At 36.7% G+C, this 19,846-nt stretch overlaps 1 protein-coding gene across 1 annotated transcript in view; it reads left to right on the top strand.

Moving 5' to 3' along the window:
* LOC108733858 overlaps positions 1-19,846 on the top strand; it is a 217,665-nt gene that overhangs the window by 71,028 nt on the left and 126,791 nt on the right. The window contains exon 5 of the mRNA XM_025973485.1: positions 1,620-1,750. Coding sequence (XP_025829270.1) covers positions 1,620-1,750 — 131 coding nt within the window. The remainder of the gene's footprint in view (positions 1-1,619; positions 1,751-19,846) is intronic.

The following is a 19,846-nucleotide window of genomic DNA, read 5'->3' on the forward strand; positions in this document are numbered from 1 at the left end:
TAGATTACTCTTCGCAAATAGTTAAGGATGTGGGTTGTTCTAATTTTACGGAAATGCGAAGTTTAACTCAGGATAGGAAAAAGTGGAGGTACGTGTCAAACCAGTCTTAGGACTGATGACCTTATGATGATGATGATGATGAGCTTACGATTGACCTAAAAAAATTAACTACTCGTATTCATTAATATAGTTCCTTTTAGGGCTCCAAGGTTTTGAACTCGGTTTCAATAAATTAAAAAAAAATGTAATTAAAAGTTTTATAACAGCCACATCACCGTTTCGCACAGATGTCATTTATTTTATTGCGAGTTGTGCATGATATAATAGCTGTTTAAAAAGGAGTGTTTGAGTCGATGCCAAGTTATTTCTACGCTTAGCTGTATCAGCCGCAATTATTGATTCGACATTCTCTGGAATATAGAATCCTGAGGATTACGAAATACCATCGGAATGTGCTATAAATTTCAGGACAAAGCGTAATAGTCGGCCAACTGTGATTATAAAGGCTATAGTAGATGTTATTGAACATACCATAAAGAAAAGCTTTAATGGTTTTGTTCTAGTTCAAAGATTATCATATTTTATTGGCATAAAACCTTTTATAATTCTGTGTGGGTAGAACGATGTCACATGAAAATCGGTATTATAATATATTATACTTAATGCTTATCCGTGGTGAGATTTTTATAGGTTAGTTTTATTGATCATTATACCCCTACGTTGTATTCAGTTGTTTAAATCAAATTAGCCTTGAGAAAGTTGAACAACCTGGTGGAAACGTCGGTTGTACTTTTTTAAATAAATACAGTACTTTTAACCCCAAAATTGATATACTATATTTACTATTACTACATTTTAGGATTACGTATGCTCCAACAAGGTCCATTTAAATATATGGATATTTACTTGCTGAAACGAATCCCGGCGTAGCTCACCTCAACGTGATACGCACGTTACCATAATCGAATAAAATAATTCAAAGTGGTCTGTATTCTGTCGAAACTGCCAGGTTAGCTACGCCGGGACTCGTTTAAGCAAGTAGATATCCATATATTTAAATGGACCTTGTGGGAGCATACGTAATCCTAAAATATAGCATCGTACTACAGATGGCGTTTACCGCGCCATTTGTGGTATTTTCTAAAACGCGCTGTTAAGACAGCAGGTAAAAATTGGTCTGTAATGTAGCATCGTACTACAGATGGCGTTTACCGCGCCATTTGTGGTATTTTCTAAAACGCGCTGTTAAGACAGCAGGTAAAGGTTGGTCTGTGTTCTGCCGGAGCTGTCTGTGGCGCGCTGCTGAAATCCAAAAAGATCGAAATCGCGATCCGCGTCTGGCAATTTCGACAGAATACAGACGACTTCGAATTATTTTATTTAAATGTATAGCATTTTTAAATATATCGTAATTTAGCATAAAAGAAATAATGAAAAGTGCGGCTTGCAAATCTATATGCTTGATCGACCGATAAGATACTTTCTTTTTTTCATGTCATTACTTAGCTTGTGGAAAGACTAAAAAGGCTCTGAAGTATTTGACTTGTTCTTGTCATGTTCATTTTAAACCGTCAGTGTTGTTTAAGTTCCGCCACTGATATATGTATAACGTATTACAGGGGTTGGAGTGTACATATCGAGAGTAGAGGAGGGTAGTGTTGCCGAGCGTGCCGGATTAAGGCCCGGAGACTCAATCCTTGAAGTGAATGGCACCCCATTCACTGGGATTTCGCACGAAGAAGCCCTTAAGGTAAGAATTTTTCAATCGTCCGTTTTTCGTTACCGCTTTTGCTCTTTTTTCGTCGGAAATATTATATTAGTTTCCTGTGATAACATGAAAGGCCTTAGGCGAATAAGCGAAGGCAAAGTGCCCCCACACGGATTTTATCCGTTTTTTGCTCTATAATTACTACTAATATATAATAAGCAATTTGATTATTTATACTAATATTATAAAGCTAAAGAGTTTGTTAGTCTGTTTGGTAATCTCAGGAACTACTGGCCCGATTTGAAAAATTTTTTCAGTTAGATAGCTCATATATTGAGGAAGGCTCTAGGATACATATTATCGCGTTAAGACCAATAGGGAGCACAAATGAAGAGTGTTTCAAAATTGTTTTTTCTTCCTTTTGAGAGCTTCCGCTGCGTGCGCTGCGTAAACGGTTAAAGATTCGCAAAAATTATTTAAGACAGAATTGTTCCTCTCTAAAAGTCCTAAAAAAAGTCTGCGACAGCATGTGTCTATCTTTTAAGGTTGGCTCACTATAACCTTTTTTATGCTAACCAAATTTGTTCTAAAATAATGCATTATTTGCGAAGGTGTTTTTATAAACAAGATATTAATCCTTATCCAAACAAATACGTTATTCATATGTAGGTACCTAAAATAGGTCCTTAACATACGTATTACTTAAAAATAGTTTCACCTTCTACGTAAACAAAATCGTGGGTTAAAGTTAGCGTTAGCCCAAAGTAACTATTCCACGCGGATGAAGTCGCGGGCAGAAGCTAGTTAGATCATAATATTGTTAAACCCCTGGGGGTGAGAACTAATTTTTAAAATCTGAATGGCTTTGTTGATTTGGTTGAAAGTAAAATATATTGAAGATTTATATTACTCACTAGCGGTTAATTTAGAAATTCGAAAAAGATTTTTAAGGGTTTATGTCTGGAGCACGGCACTGGACGGGTGCGAAACATTGACTTGGAAGCGTTCAAAATTTGGTGTTACAGGAGAATGATAGGGATACCGTGGATAGGGATGGTTAGAAATGAGGAGGTATTAGAAAGAATATTGACTATGGAAGTCTATAAACGAGATAAGTTGGTGATGGAACACCTTCTCAGACTTAAAGGGTTAGTGAGAGATATATTAGAAGCAGAAACAGGAGTTAAGAGGAATAGAGGTAGACCTAGATTAGGTTACTGTTCATAAATAGTTGAGGATATGGGATATTCTAGCTTTTCCAGTCTTGGACCGATGAGCTTATGATGATGATGATATGATGTAAAATACAGTGGACCTCCTGTAATCCTACATGTCACGTATTATTATGCATTGAATATTTTTTTACAATTTTCGCTAATGTATCTATTACAATGTACATTTGTTCCTACACAATTATTTCCTAATGTAAAGTTATTATTTTTTGTAAGTTCTGACGTTAATTTTATGATATGTAAAACGTAAGCTCTCTATTATGTTGTTTAATTTACTAAATTCGACATATATGCATATAGAAAATACGACGAATGGCGCTGTAAACGCCACCTGTAGTACAGTACTACATTTTAGGATTACGTATGCTTCAGTAAGGTCCATTTAAATATATGGATATCTACTTGCTGAAACGAATCCCGGCGTAGCTCACTTCAACGTGGTACCACGACAGAATACAGACCACTTCGGATTATTTTATTCGTATAGTTACTTTCCGACCACGTTGAGGTGAGCTATGCCGGGATTCGTACTACTAAAATGTAGTACTGTACTACAGGTGGCGTTTACAGCGCCATTTGTCGTATTTTCTAAAACGCGCTGTTAAGGCAGCAGGTAAAAGTTTGGTCTGTGTTCTATCAGATCGAAATCGCGATCCGCGTCTGGCAGTTTCGACAGAATACATACCACTTCGAATTATTTTATTCGATATATGCATATGCAACGACGTATGATTTGTACTTCAGGTATAACATATAGAACCTTATCATTGGATCTGTAATTTGTCGAATAACAATAAGGTACTGTGCTGTAAAAAAATCCGGACTATAGGGGGTTTTAGGCAGTACTCTATAATCCGACAAATTCGATAATTCGACACTGCCCTGCAAAATGGTTATTGGATTACTGGGGGTCCACTGTAGTGTTAAGGGATCAATTAACATCCAATAACATCACAATTTTGAAACATTCAATTTTTTTTTGGATCAATATAGGATTATGGTACAATTAGCAAAATACTCTTCTATTTCACTTATATCATTCTCTGAAAAATACGTTCATACAAATATGACCTAATATTTAGGGCAGCACCCACTGAGGTGACTGCTCATATTGTAAAGGCCTTTAGTAGACGAACATAATGGTGAATGTCTTTCATGAGGAAAACCACCGGTTCAAAAATCTTACGAAAAAATGTGTTATCGCTTTTACTATAGCTTAACTGTTAATAATACCTAGCATTCGACTTTTATGATTTAACGAGTGGAGTTACCTTAATAATTGATAAGAATACCTTGTAAACACGGAGAAAACTAAATTTTTATGACAACGCAAAAACTACAATTTTCGATTGTAAATGACTGAATTTGCCCTAAAAATAGTAGAATTTATAAAGAAACTTGTAATAATCTCAATTTTGACATGTTTCTTCAAAAATTATTTCAAGTTTCTTAATTATTACAATTAAATTTTTAATATCAACTAAAATACCTAGTTAATTTATTTCTGCTGGGATTTTATTTTTACAAATTCCGGTCCAAATTGCAATTTTTATTATTTTCGCTGACGAAGCAACGGGCTGGTGGGATAAATTGTAAATATGGCTTTAATATTTAGGTAAATTTTCGGTTTTCATTTTCTCCGTGAAAAGTCCGTTGAGTTTTAGGTTGTCCTGTTAATTACGCCCCGTAAATATTTTTTTGTATCCTGGTAACATCATGGTGAGCTACTGTTCCGACATCCTCCTTTTTTAACTCTATGTTAATTAAATTTTGCACTATGCTTCGTTTGGTTTAGCTCGTTACTCATTTTTTGCCTCTCATTAACAACACCCGTTAACAGGACGGTATATGGTTCGGCCCTTTCAGGGTGCCAATTCGGTCATCGATTTATCTATCTGCTACTTTTGGGACCCAATTCGACCTTGCCCTATTGTTCATGTTATGTATCAATGGTATTAGGTTTTGCAAAATTAGTATGTTTGCTGATAGTATATAATTGTATATAAGTTAAGTGTAAAAGTAGAATACAGTAATACTCCGCACTTAAGCGATAAGTAGGATCAAGCTATAGCTGTGTAAGTCAAATTCGCGTAAGTCGGGGTTCAACTTTGCATGTAAATATGCATTGTAGCGAGCACGAGCGTGTTTGTGTGCTATCGGGCACACGTGTGCGTGAACGGCTTATTGATTCGCCGACTGGCTGCGGGCGCCTTTCTTCATGTGCGCCGTATTTGTAAATTTGTGTGTCGTGTCTGCGTTCTAGGAAAGCAGTTAAACAGTTCAAAGACGATCCGGATGTTTCTAGAGAGTTCCAGAAAGGAAACAAAAGAGTATTCAAAGGAAGAGACGATTGCCGAGAGAAGAACAAATAAACTGACCGTTACAGAAGTGAATCGAGAAATAAATTTACAGTGATAGCAGTGAAATAAATAGCGCAGTGAATAGTGATATATCAACGGTAGTGTAAATAAATAGAATAATTCATAACCTACGTTTAGTAATAATTTAATAGTGTTTTTAAGTTCTTTAATAATTAGTGTAAATAGTTCTTGTGTTATCAGTCTTAGAAGTTAATTTTGTGAAAGCCACGAACATTACAGTATAAGGTTTGTGTAATCGGGACCAGAGTCTAAATAAAATAATAATTTAGAATAAAACCACGAATAAAATAACGTAAACCGAAGTTATTTTAATGTCAAAGGTTTCATATATTCTAACAATGTTGTCTGACGAGTTAAGTTTTTTTCTTCTCACGTAAAATTTTCTCGTAGCATGCCAGTGACTTTTTTATTTCCCGTTTTCTAGTAGTAACGCATCTTCATTGGAATCTATTTTTTTCAAAAATTTGTAACCCCTTTTCAATTGTGCTGAGGCCTTTTGTTAAGTTTGAAATCGTCATTTGATTTTCCAATTTAATTGGGTCTAACGAATCAGTTTGTTCAATGTCTTGATCATACGCATTTCTATAAGCTCGTCAATTGTAAGCTCTTGATTGTGTGAATCCAGCAATTATTGGACGTCATCATTATCCTCCTCTAAATTTAATTTTTTGGCAATATCGAACACGTTTTTAATTACACCATCGATTTGTTTAGGATCTGAGGCTGGTTCTCCTTGGGTTTCTACGCTACGTTTTTTGTGAAATTTCATTCCAAGATTGTCCAATAATTCTTACAGCATCAAAAACATTGAATTGCTTCCAAAAGTCTTTGACAGAAGTTCGTTATTTTGTCTTATAATTTCATTTAGATGTGTAAATGATTGCCTTGTGTAGTAAGCTTTTAATATTTTAATGACTCCCTGGTCCATTGGTTGAAGCAAGCTGGTAGTATTTGATGGCAAAAATAAAGGATGACCTGGTGCATTGTCAACTAGTAGTATCACCTTAAATGGAATTTGTTTCCATTGGCAATAACGTTTTACTTCAGGAATAAAATGATGATCAAACCAGTCTTCAAGAAGAAAAGCTGTCATCCAAGTTTTCGCATTAGATTTCCAAATGATTTGTTTTTTAAGACTCTTGGATTTTCTGGATGGTTTGGCTAGAGTAGCCACCATCTTTAATCATTTTCTTGAGTTTTTCTTGATAAAGAGACGCAGCTTCTTTGTCAGCACTTGCCGCCTCTCCACTTTACGACAACGACTTTTGAATCGGCTGAACCAGCCGTTACTAGCTTTAAACTCTTCATTATTGGCTGCCTCCCCAGCCTCTTCTTTTAGTCTTTCAAAAATCTGCTTACTTTGAAAGCACGCTGTGTTTTGGTCAACAGGACAATTTTTAAGTCTTACTTGATTATCACACCATAATTGTAACATTGTTACATCGAGCGATAATACCGTGACGTTTAGGAATAATGCTTGAATTCAAAGATTGAGAGCCTTTCACAGCTTCCGTAATTTTTTCTTTGCTTTCTATAACCGTTCGGATTGTTGATTCCGGTAGGTCAAATTTCTTTACGAATTCACAAATTTCTATTTTCGATTCAGTTTTTGATAATATTTAGTATACACTCCAAAGACAGTGCATTTCCTTTCTTGTTAGATTCAGATGACTCATTTTTTGGTCTTTTGGATGACATAATTAAAGATAAATAATGTGCACTGCGTATGTAAAAAAATTCCACACGGAACACGTTCGAACATGTCGTATATCGAACACGTCGATGAGCGTGGTGAGCACAAAGAAAAATGGCGTATCTCCAAATTCGCCTAAAATGGGGTAGTTTAACTCGGGGTATTACTGTACTTATAAAGAATAAAAAATAAAAACCTAGATAATAATCGGTTGTCTACAAATAAATTAAAACTGATGTTAACTGAACTTCATAAGAATGGGCGGATGAGCAAATTAGAAGTAAAAACAGAAAATAACAACTTACAAATAGTAAATAAAAGCAAATATTTAGGTATAGTCATTGATAATTCATAAAATTGATAAATATAAAGATAGGAAACGAAAAATTACAAGAAGTGGCCGATTTCAGATATCTAGGAAGTCAGATAAGTCAGGACGGAAGGAGTAGTGGGGATATAAAGCAGAGGATAGCACAGGGTCGAGTCACCTTCAATAAAAAGAAGAAGAAGATTGTTAAAGGTGTATGTTTGGAGCACGGCGCTGTACGGGTGCGAAAAATGAACAGTGGACGCGGCGGAAAAGAAAAGGTTAGAAGCATTCGAAATGTGGTGTTACAGACGAATGATGAAGATACCATGGATAGAGAAGGTTAGAAATGATGAGTAAGGTAGAAAGAGTAAGAGAACAGAGGATTCTCTGGAAGTCAATAAGAAATAGGCGAGATAGGTTGGTAGGACACCTTCTCAGGCATGAAGGTCTAGGCAGAGATATATTAGAGGCAGAAACAGAGGTTAGAAGGGGTAGAGGTAGACCTAGACTACTGTTCGTAAATAGTTAAGGATGTGGGTTATTCTAGCTTTAGGGAAATGCGAAGATTAGCGCAGGATAGGAAAGAGTGGAGATGCGTGTCCAACCAGTCTTAGGACTGACGACCTTATGATGATGATTGGGTTTAAGCGTTTTATTTAACATAGCTGATTTCTATAACTTCGTCCGCAAAGTTTATTCCTTTTATAACTAAAATATATCTATATATATATAAATGAAAGTCGTCTTAGTTACACTATTTATAACTTAAGAACAGCTGAACCGATTTGGCTAAACATTGGTGGGGAGGTACCTCAAAACTAGGAGAAGGACGTAGGATACTTTTTATCCCGTTCCCATAAAAAAAATAGTATAAAAAACGCAACTGACATGGAATGACAAAACGAAAAATTTATCAGTCATGATATCAGTCTAGCCGTTAATTTGTTAAAAATGGTATAACAAAACGCAAAACTGAGAGCTAAACGTAATGTTGTCTATGGTTAAGTATGGTGTTTTATTTATAGTCAGATTTACCTGAAACTTGGCTTTAATGCTTTTTCATGTAAAATTAGTGACATACATACCTATTTCAACATTTTACAAAATTCTATTTCTTTAGGAAGCTGAAAGGGGTTTGCAAAGATTGCATGTTTGTTTTTGGTCCGATTTACTTGAAAAATTTCAATCTCTTTTTGGGGGGGGGGATGAGTGGTGATGAGGAGTTGCAATGTTTAAATGAAACGTTTATTATACACGGTCAGATTTACTTGAAACTTGGTCTTAATGGTCTCTCATTTAATTTCTGAAAAACCTATCTCGACATTTTAAAAAATTCAACCTCCAAAGGAGGGGGGGGGTAAAAAGGTATTGCAATATTTATTGGGACACACTTTGTTTGTGGTTGAATTTACTTGCAACTTGGTATATATGCTGTTTGATATTATTATTAATCAAATGAAAAGAGGTTGCAACGTTTCAATGGGGTATATTTGATTTGTACTCGGATTTACTGAAAGGCTGCTCATTGTTGAAATTAAGCAAATACGTATTTTGGTAATTTTTAAAAATCAACCCTTAAGGATGAAATGTTGTTGCTACGTTTGTATTTAAAATCTAAAATGGCGACATTACATTAAATTAAAACGTTGTAAAAGGGTGAATTGAGAGTTAAAAGGCTTTATGGAGAAACAATATTAATTTCTGCGAGCGAAGCTGCGGGGAAAAGCTACTACAATATATATTAAAAAATATCAAATTGGTGGTACGAGAGTATTCCGCATGCTAAAAACAGCAGCTCTTTCTCCACCCCGTTGTTTACACTTTTTAGTGGCAAGATAACAAGCATTTGCAGGTGTTGAATGAAAATTTTCATAATTTCATGTTAAGTAAGAATATCGTAATAATTTTTATTGGTGTAAAAGTCCAAGCATCTAAGGATTAGAATTGAAAATATTGATCAAAATATATCCAGTGCATTTTACGTGATACGCTTACATCAACGAAGGTAGTTATCTCTTTACTCATATTGTAGGAATTACAATATAGAATGTATATAGTCATGACCGAATTATCGATATCTCAATTTGCAGAGTACATTACATTTTTAGTATTCGGTTGGTCTCGCAAGAATTCATTCTAATTTCCGCCAAGAAATTCCTTCGAAAGTTGTTCAGGTTTATTCAGTATTCAGAACGTTGGATGGCTTTATGGAATTTATATCAGAAGGATTTTAATCATGAACGCGATGACTAAGAAAGCGTGGTTTTTCCTTTGAAGGTATGTTTTGAAATGATATTCCAACATCGTATTGTACTATATTTCGATTAAGGAATATATTTCGGTAGCTCGGTACTGTCTTTATATTAAAATGTAACCGTTCCACATGATCATGCACAATGTGTAGGTATGTACCAGGTCTGTTCAAAAAGTATCGCGAATTGTGAATTTCCGCGGTTTACGTATATTCGATTTTCGATATTTCTCTCACTTACATGTTGAATGTTCAGTTAATTTTTGACAGTTGCTTTCTTTGCACCTGTTTTGGCTCATCTTCAATTTTTGCCTATTCTAAAAAAAATGGATCAAAAAATCTGTATCAAATTTTTGTGAAAAACAAAAGTGAGCGGACGAATTCCAAATGTTGACAGTGGCATATGGTGAAGCTATTTTGTACTGAAGCAACGTTTATCGATGGTACAAAACGTTTTCAGAGGGCCGAGAAGATGTGAACAACGAAGAGCGTGCCGGACACCCGAGCACGTCAACAACAGACGAAAACATTGATGAAAGAAGAAAATAATATTGGCTAATCGTCGAATTAACGTTGCTGAGGACTTAAACATATCGATTGGCTCCTGCCATTCGATTTTTACTAATGATTTGGGTATGAGACGGGTCGTCGCGAAATTCGTACCAAAATTGTTCAATTTCGACCAAAAACAGCATCGCATTAACATTACCAATCATGGGTTTATGGTTTTGACGTGAATACCAAAGCTCAATCATCCGAATGGAAACTTCCGCACGAAAAAAGCACACCAAATTAGGTCGAATGTGAAGATTTTGCTTAGTTTTATTCGATTTCAGGGGCGTGGTACATCATGAGTTCTTAACACAGGGTAGAACGGCCATTAAGAAATATTACCTGCAAGTTATGTGCAATTTGCGCGTAGCAAACCGTCATAAAAGCTCTGATTTGTGAAGAACAAAAATTGACTTTAGCACCACGATAACGGCCTGGTTACACACTGCTGGTTGTGCCAAAAACAACACACTAATAATGCCGTAGCGACCGTATTCCTAAGATCTGGCCCCCTGTGACCTTTTCTTGTTCTTGAAACTGAATAGACCCATGAAAGGACGACGCTGCGATACAATTGAGGAGATAAACACGGCATCGAAGGAGGAGGTGAACAAGATCACAAAAAAATATTTTTTGATTTGCTTCGAGGATTGGAAATAACGTGTTCACAAGTGTATAATATTTGGTGAGGATTACTTGAAGAAGACAAAATATATATTGATACACTTTTATTTACACACTATATACTAATACTAATGATAAAAAATATATACACCAAACTATAGCAAAAAGACAGAAAATATACATACGAAACAATAGCAAAGAAGACAAAAAATATATATACAAACAATACCAATTTATAGACAAACAGATAGTTAATGTAGAGAGAAAAGGACAAGTTGAAGTTGATGTAGGTGAATATACATACATATATACAAAGTCACTACTGCGGACACAATCGAGTAGATAGCACTTGGCACAAACACAAATATAAAGTTTGGGGTTGGTTGGTTGGCGACTGACTCCTTCTTCCTTGCCGCGGGTCGGTGGAATATGGGAGCCTTGTTGGTAGTGAGGAATGCACGGCTATTTATACAGCACTCCAGCACCAAGCAAGGGTTGGAAAAAAGAGGGGTGGAAAGTGGGGTGATAAGGGAAGGGCGAAAACAAACGATAAAAACGAATTCGTTTTTAAAGTTAGGTTCGCGAGAAAGAATAAAAAAACTGACAGTGAATAACGACAAGACATGCATGAAAATGTAGGGTTGAAAAAAAGAAGCGTGAATCTACGATAAAAATTAATAAAAAGAGAAAATAATGAGTGCAAAAAAAAGAATGATAGACACTAAAATAACTATACTACAGAAGGAGAAATTAATATAAGATAGGAACTACAACCGAAGAAGAGAAGGAAGAAGGCATTTGTAAAATTGAAGATTTAAAAAAAAATAATTAAAGTAGTAGAGAAAAGTACATAGTTAAGTAGACTTTCGGTTGTAGCAAGGGGTTACTCAGGTAATCGGGGCTCATTAGGGTGGAGAAAACCGGTCGTACGGCAAGTTGGTTGTTGTTGGTATCTAATTCGGGGAATAAATTTCGTAGTAATACTATCTACGATATCAATTCCCCCCTGGTTTGAACGAAATTTAGATCCCTGGAGCCGGGACAGGCCGTAGATGATCATGGTGTATCTTCACCAATCGATTGTCCTTTTGGACCCAGTAGGTATTTCCACCGGCATATCCCTGGACTATGTGGGGACCTGACCATCGAGGAGCAAAACCGGCATGAAAATGGTTTTCGGCGTTGGAAAGGGGTTGCTCCCTGCAATACACCTGTTGTCCATGCTCATAAGGATGTATGTCTCTGGTTGCGGCGCCAGCTCGCTGATTCTGATAAGCCTGTTGATGCCTTCGAATATCATCGGTCCTTTCCTGGTAGGTGGGTAGGTTCGCTACGTCCTCGTCGTTGGAATTATCCCATTCTCCTGGCCTTAAGAGTGTTCGTCCAAAAAGTGCGTAATAAGGGGTGGTGCCGGTGGCTGCGTTCCTTCGGCCGCGCTGGTCGAAGAGAATTTTCGGCAAGTGGGTGTCCCATGTGCGATGATCGCCTTGTTGCAGATAAATCCGCAGACCGGTCTTAATTTCCTGGTTACGCCTTTCCGTGGGATTCGCCCGTGGATGGTATATAGCTGTTGTCCAATGTTGCGCTTTCCATTTTACGCAAGCGGCCTTCCAATTCCTGCTGGTAAATTGGGAACCATTGTCCGTAAGGATTGCACGGGGGTAGCCATATCGGTTCAAAACCTCCTGCTCCAGTAGTCTGGTGACGACGGCAGTAGTGGCTGCGCTTATGGGGAATGCTTCTACCCAACGGGAGAAAAGATCCGTGACCACTAAAATGAATTTCCTCCCACGCGAGGTCCTAGGATAAGGTCCCATAAGATCGAGGGCGATAGTGTCCCACGGTTTATCGGGCTGTCGGGGTCGAAGCGGTGCTCTAGTGATTCGCTGCTTTTTGCTGCATTGACATATGCGGCACTGGCGGATGTAATTTGAAATATTGCCCTTCATGTTTTCCCATTTATAAAACAGCGACATTCGGCGGGTGGTTTCTTGGATGCCGGGGTGTCCAGCTTCGTCGTGATACTTTTGTAGCAGTTGTGGTTGGAAGGATGTTGGTATTACAATAAGCCAAACGTTCGTCTCTTTCTCCCAAAGGATGTTGTCACTTACACGGTAGCGCCGTAGGAAGGTAACGTCTTCTTCGGTGTGGCCGACAGGATTTTCCTTCAGGAAATTATACCGCTGGCACAGCTGCATGATAGCCGGGTCCGTTAGTTGTTTTCTCCGGATTTCCTCGCGAAGCGTTTCAACTTGGACCTGGAATATCTCTGGGGTAGCTGAACTGCGGTTGCAAGGAGGAAGAAGTCGAGTCACGTCGTCGCTATCTGAAGGTACAAGCTCTTCGGCTGGTAGGCGGGATAGGGCATCCGGCAAATGGTTAGTAGCTCCCGGACAGTGTTCCAGAGTAAATGTGAATTCTTGCAATAGTAGAGCCCATCTAGTCAATTTCGCGCGTGCATCCTTCATATTTTGTAACCACGTGATGGTGCGGTTGTCGGTTCTTAAAATGAACCGCTTATCCTCCAGGTAGGGACGGTACTTCTTTATTGCCCAAACGATGGCGAGGCACTCCTGTTCGTTGCTATGGTACGCTTGCTCAGTGGGATTAAAACGGGTGCTTGCGTACGAAATAATGTGCTTGGTGCCCTCTGGACCCTCCTGGTATAAGACAGCGGCAGCACCCTGCTTGCTGGCATCGGTTTGCAGGATAAATGTTTTGTTGAAATCCGGTCGATGAAGTCGAAGTGGTTGTTGCATTAGACTTTTGATTTGTTCGAAGGCTTGTTGGCATACCAGCGTCCAATTCCACTTTTTCCTGGGGCTTAGTAGGTCAGTAAGAGGGGCCGAAATTTCTGCAAAACGTGGAAGATACTCTCGTAACCAATTGCATAAGCCTAGAAACTTTTTCAGNTCTTTTCAATACCTCTTCATTTCTAACCTTCTCTATCCACGGTATCCTCATCATTCGTCTGTAACACCACATTTCGAACGCTTCTAACCTTTTCTTTTCCGCCGCGCCCACTGTCCACGTTTCGCACCCGTACAGTGCCGTGTTCCAAATATACACCTTTAATAACCTTTTTCGAATTTATAAACTGTTCGCGAGCATAGAAGTGACTTCTTTTTATTTAAGGCGACTCGACCCTGCGTTATCTTCTGCTTTATATCCCTACTACTCCTTCCGTCCTGACTTATCTGACTTCCTACATACCTAAAATCGGCTACTTCTTCTAATTTTTCGTCTCCTATCTTTATATTCGCTCTTTCCCTACTTTTTCTTCCGCCCTAGTGTTTTTGTTTTAGTTTTACTTATTTTCATACATCAGTGTTGTTTTGTCAATACCACTTCCATTTTATTTAAAGATATGCTACATAGAAATAAAAAAAAAAGATTGATTAAAATACTGTTTGTAATATGGTCAGTAGAATTGTCTGTTACTGGAAATGAGTGAATAGACCTCCAGTCCTTCTTGTCTTGAGTCAACATTTACATTTCCCTAAAACTACGGCATCTCACATACGTAACTAATTACGAGCAATAAGTTTAATGTAGACCTCCTTTGTCTCTATTTACTGTTGATTTTGTTTCTAAAATTAGTATTGTGTTGTGTTTCAACATGTATTTATAAACACTTTTTGTCTATTTCGAATCAGCCATCACAATAGTCTTCATAACAATTATCAAACATTAATGTGAAATCGAACTTAATTTCTTTCCATTACAGATTACCTCAAGCTAATGAGTCATAACAGTCAATTTTCATTATAACCGACGCTGTCGCTATCAAATTATCTAAGAGCCTCTTTTATTATATCATATCACGGTAGTTTATGTTTTGTATTTATTTGTATATATTCGTTACTTTAGTGAAGTAAATTCTTTGAACCATTAGAAGAGTTAATTCATTTTAATGTTGTACAGCAGTACATCCGGAAGAGTTATCAACACGCCCTTTTATTTACATAAATAAATGGTCCTTCGAGCCGGATATTAAAAAAGTACAAGAGAGGCTGCCGTGTGATTACATCGCCTAACTGTTTTGGTATTACATCATCAATAAGAAAGAAATCCTGGATGCCAAATATACAAAACTGGACCCCACATTGGCGGAAACACTTATATCTATAAAACACACGATAGCAAATCATAGTCAATTTTCAATAACATACTTTATTTTTATTTGAAACACATTAAAATTACTAGTGGTTAATATNGAATAAATAAATAATTTTTGCAAAAACTCGCGATACTTTTTGAACTGACCTCGTGTGTCGGTATATGGGCATGTGTATATACATCTGGACCTACGCAATTCTTATTTTAAAATGGTTTAAATTTCAATTTTCATAAAGGAGGATTCAGGTATTACTTACGGCGATATAAATTCAGCAGCAGTATCGAACAAATAGCGTTCCTGATAGTTCAATAGCAAAACTATAACTTAACAAAATATCGTATTGTCTGATTTTGAATAAGCCCTTCTAATTAATAACACGTGTTAATAAAAAATCAAATTGTGTGTATGTTACGTATGTATATGTTACCGGAAATGTATGAAATCCGGGAATTGTGTACAATTCCTAGTAAATCTATATACCGAGGTTATTTAGGAAATCTATAAAATATTAAAATAATTCGTAGTAGTCTGTATTCTGTCGAAACTGCCAGACGCGGATCGCGATTTCGATCTTTCTGGATCTCATCAGCGCGTCGCAGGCAGCTCCGACAGAACATAGACCAACTTTTATCTGCTGTCTTAACAGTGCGTTTTAGAAAATACTACAAATGGCGCAGTAAACGTCATCTGTAGTAGGATGCTACATTTTAGGATTACGTATGCTTCAACAAGACCACTTCGAATTATTTTATTCGATTAAGCTAACGTGCCTATCACGTTGAGGTTGGCTACGCCGGGATTCGTTTTCAGCAAGTAGATATCCACACAAGTGGACCTTGTTGTACTACAGAGGGCGTTTACTGCGCTATTTGTAGTATTTTCTATAAAATATTGTTTCAGATTTTTTAATGCACACATATCCAGGGAAATGTATACATTTTCTGGGAATTGTATGAAATTCCGATATTGTACCAGGAAATGTATTAAACTAATGCTTTCTGTGAATAAAATGAATAAAACGTGTTAGTAAACTGAGAATCAGAGTTATCTGTGTTTACGCAGTTCTTGTGCGATTGCCTGGTGTATATGCATTGGTGACGTTGTTTGGTTAAGTTAGGTTTGTAGATGTGACGTTATTGTATGGTTATTAGGTAGATTTATGACAGACAGGAGTTTCTTTAATGCTCCTGCCTGCCGGAAGAGGACTAATAAGTTGGAATAATGTCTTCGAAAAGTATTCTTCATCATGATCTCCGCGCCCAACATATATTTACATGAAAATTATCACTGAATCTTCCTAACCAAACAATGGCATTACCAATGAATATAGGTACATCTCCAAACAGCCTGCCGTATTATTTCTGATTGGTATTTAGGAAATGTATAGATTTCTTAGAAATTGTATACAATGACAGATTTCATACATTTCCGGTAACATATATACTCGTTGATTCCGAACCACTGGAGTAAGTATCTCAAAATACCTCAGAATCGAGGAAATTGCCAGACGAATTCATTCGGGTTATTTACTATTGCTTTCCTAAAAAAAAAACGATCGATAAGTTTTTATGTCTTGGCCGGTGATCAAACCCCAGTCTAAAGTCTACGAGCTAAAGAAGTCGATTGTTAGCAAACTGAATTGTAATGAATGTTGGCACATGTGACTTTAGAAGATAATTTAGTTCTGGGTCAGCTATATAATACTATCGTTTAGCAAAACTATTTTAAAGTATAACTCATTTCCTTGACGCAAATTTCCGTCGAATCGTACGTAGAAAAATATAGCTTTTAGTGTTCAAAAAGGGGTGTTAAGTAAGTAACATTAGAAATAGAATTTTTATTTTGAGATTGTTTGAAAATTTGATTTAAGGTTCTCAGAGATTGTTTGAGAAATGTGACTTTTTGTTAGTGTATTGAGAGATAGCTGAGAAAATTATGTTATAACTATGATATCATTCTTTATATTTAAATTTCCAAACAAAAGCTCCAAATAAACGAATTGACAGCGCAATTTGATATGAAAACAGTTTATCATACAAATAAGTTGATTTAAAAATCATATGATCAGAATATTCAGTGGTTTTGAAATAAGCAAAATTTTTTATGAAAACATTGAATAAAATTTAACAACCGAAGTCGCTAGCGTGCTTTTGTTTCCTTAATAAAATTTGGGTACTTAAATTTATGAAACACAGATCGAATATCAAAGTGAGTCGCTACAAAAACCAGCCAGACGAAAACGAAAGAAATACATTTGGAAAGCAAGTCAACGTGGCGCCAACATCGATCACTTGAGACAGAGTTAGAGATATAAAGCTAGTTTTTATGATGTTTGCAGAAAGAATTTTTTTGTTCCGTTTCTTTCTATACTCATCGATATAAACAAAAATATATGTATGTGTGTATATAAACTCGGATACATACGAGTATCACGTTTTCTGCTCCACTGTTATTACGTGAACATTCATATTTGAAAGTTGAAACATATTTTCAAATTCCTTTAAATTGAAGAGTTACGCAATGTACGCACTTACGTATACATGTTTTTTTGAAGTGGAACTTCTTTACGCACGGTAGGCTAAGTTCGTTTCATGCGAGTTACTATGTGAAGAAATCATGCAACGGATGTTCTCCCTCTACTCGGTCACGTAGTCGAGTTCGTAGTGGGGATCGCTTGAGCCGTGAGCGCGCTTCAATGCAACGTTCGTTACAGGCAACTCCGGCATATATAGTGTAAAATTTAAATTCATAGTGTACAAATAATACCATTAAACCAATTCCTTAACCCCTATCCCGGTATGTTTGAAGAGGTTTCACTTCAGTAGCGTGTTGTATAATTATACGTTGTATTGTTTTTATTTTTTGAATGAAGTTGAGATTAATGCATTAGTTATTTCGAATACTGAGAGCACATGAAGCAGAAATTTTGAATTATATTACGATAGAATATCGAAATATGTTGCACATGTCTTCAGTTTCATTGATGTCTTTAAACTCATCATCTGCTTCTTCGATTCCATTCTATTGAGATCTACGACCCTGTGCGGTGATAATTCCCACCGGTTCTTCAGTCTGTCGGCGGAATTACCGTCCGTGTGCAAGGGGCCTAAGAGTTGGGCGTGGAACATCAATATCTTCCGGAAAATCCATGTATCCGGATAAAAGGGACATTATGTTATTACGTTTCCAAGCAGGCGGATAACTTACTGGGAATAGGGGGTAGAAACAGAGTGCGAAAGTGTACTACCTTTTTCTTAGCTTCATCTATAGCGCCAGAGCGTTTTTTTTTATGTACACAAATTTTTGTCACCCAAAGATACCATCAGTAGTTGAGGACACTAAAATGCTATACAGACTAAGGTTTCTGAAATAGTAGAAATCTTACAGTAGGTGATAGGGCATTATTTTATTTATTAAGTCCAAAAGTTCACAGTTTTCTAGAAGAACATACGAGGGAACGTTTTTAAGTACGCGAAATGGGGGATAAAAAGTGGAAATAAAAGTACGAATTTATTTTTTCTTTTAAATATATTCATCTGCTACCCTTATAAATTTTTCAGATCTTTCAGTTAACTTATACATTCGAAAAAAAATACGTCTAAACTGTATCCTTCTTCTTCCAACAAAGACTTTTTTCAAGTTTGGAAATAGGTAATAATCGCTGGGAGCTAGATCAGGACTGTAGGGTGGGTGAGACAAAATTTGGAAACCCACCTTCTGCAGGGTCGCCATTGCAACTCTTGTGAACAGGCGCGTTATCGTTTTATATTTTCCCAGCCGACTGTGACACCTTAAACTTTTTAGGTGGGGGGGGGTGCCTTTTTTGTGCTACTACATGTAGTCCAGTTTGAACTCAGGTTCATAATGATGAACCCAAATTTCGATCCAATTCGAGTCAATACTTGATCTTTATCTTCACTACAGAGGTCCAAAAGCGCGCGCGAACACTCAACACATTGTTATTTTTAAGGTGGAGTGAGCATTCTCGACACCAACCTTGCGCTGACTTTAGTCATACCAAGACGGTCGCGAAGAATTTTAAAAGTGGTTGTATCTGATACTCCTACCATTTCTTAAGTCAGGCATCTTCCAGTATTAATTTTTCGGCTTTTTGAATGATTTCCGGAGTGATCAACTCGATCGGCTGACCTAGCTGTGGGTCGTTTCCAAGTGAGTCCCTGCCTTGCTTAAAGAGGGGATGCCACTTGTAAACCATGGTTTTACCTAAGCAAGAGTCCCCGTAAACGGATGACATCCTTTCCAGTATGGTTTGAACTGATTTACCATACTTGGTAAGGAACTTTATAACAACGCGGTACTCGATTTTTTTTTATATTTCACAATTTGTTCCTGATTGATTTGTTTGGTCGACAATAGTTGAAAGACTACTGATCTAATCACGATAAATTTTGGTTTTTGTACTAAGAATGAGTTACTTAATTTGTAATGACACTCACTAATGACCTACCTACCCATAACCTAACCTAACCTACCCATTCCGCGAACTTAAAAACGCATCCTCTTAGTTGTACAGGTAAACTTTATTCCAACTCTGAAAAAATATGCGACTATGTAACGCCTTATTGAAAAAAGGAGAAAGAAATCCTGGATGCCAAATATACAAAACTGGACCCCACATTGGCGGAAACACTTATATCTATAAAACACACGATAGCAAATCATAGTCAATTTTCAATAACATACTTTATTTTTATTTGAAACACATTAAAATTACTAGTGGTTAATATTAAATATTATTTTGAAAATTGATTCTCAATTTCTTTTCCACTATAAGTTACCTCAAATTCATTCATTCTTCTTGAGAATTTTGGAGTTTCTTTTATTAAGCGGCAAATATGTGCCACTCAGGATATGATTTATTTCATTCAGCGTCTTTGGCACAAAAGTAGCTGACTATGGATAAGTTTGAACCTGTGGACATACTCAAGAATCGTCGGGAATCAATGTCTTAATT

The sequence above is a fragment of the Agrilus planipennis genome, unplaced genomic scaffold (genome assembly GCF_000699045.2).
Source record: "Agrilus planipennis isolate EAB-ADULT unplaced genomic scaffold, Apla_2.0 scaffold85, whole genome shotgun sequence".
Lineage (NCBI taxonomy): Eukaryota > Metazoa > Arthropoda > Insecta > Coleoptera > Buprestidae > Agrilus > Agrilus planipennis.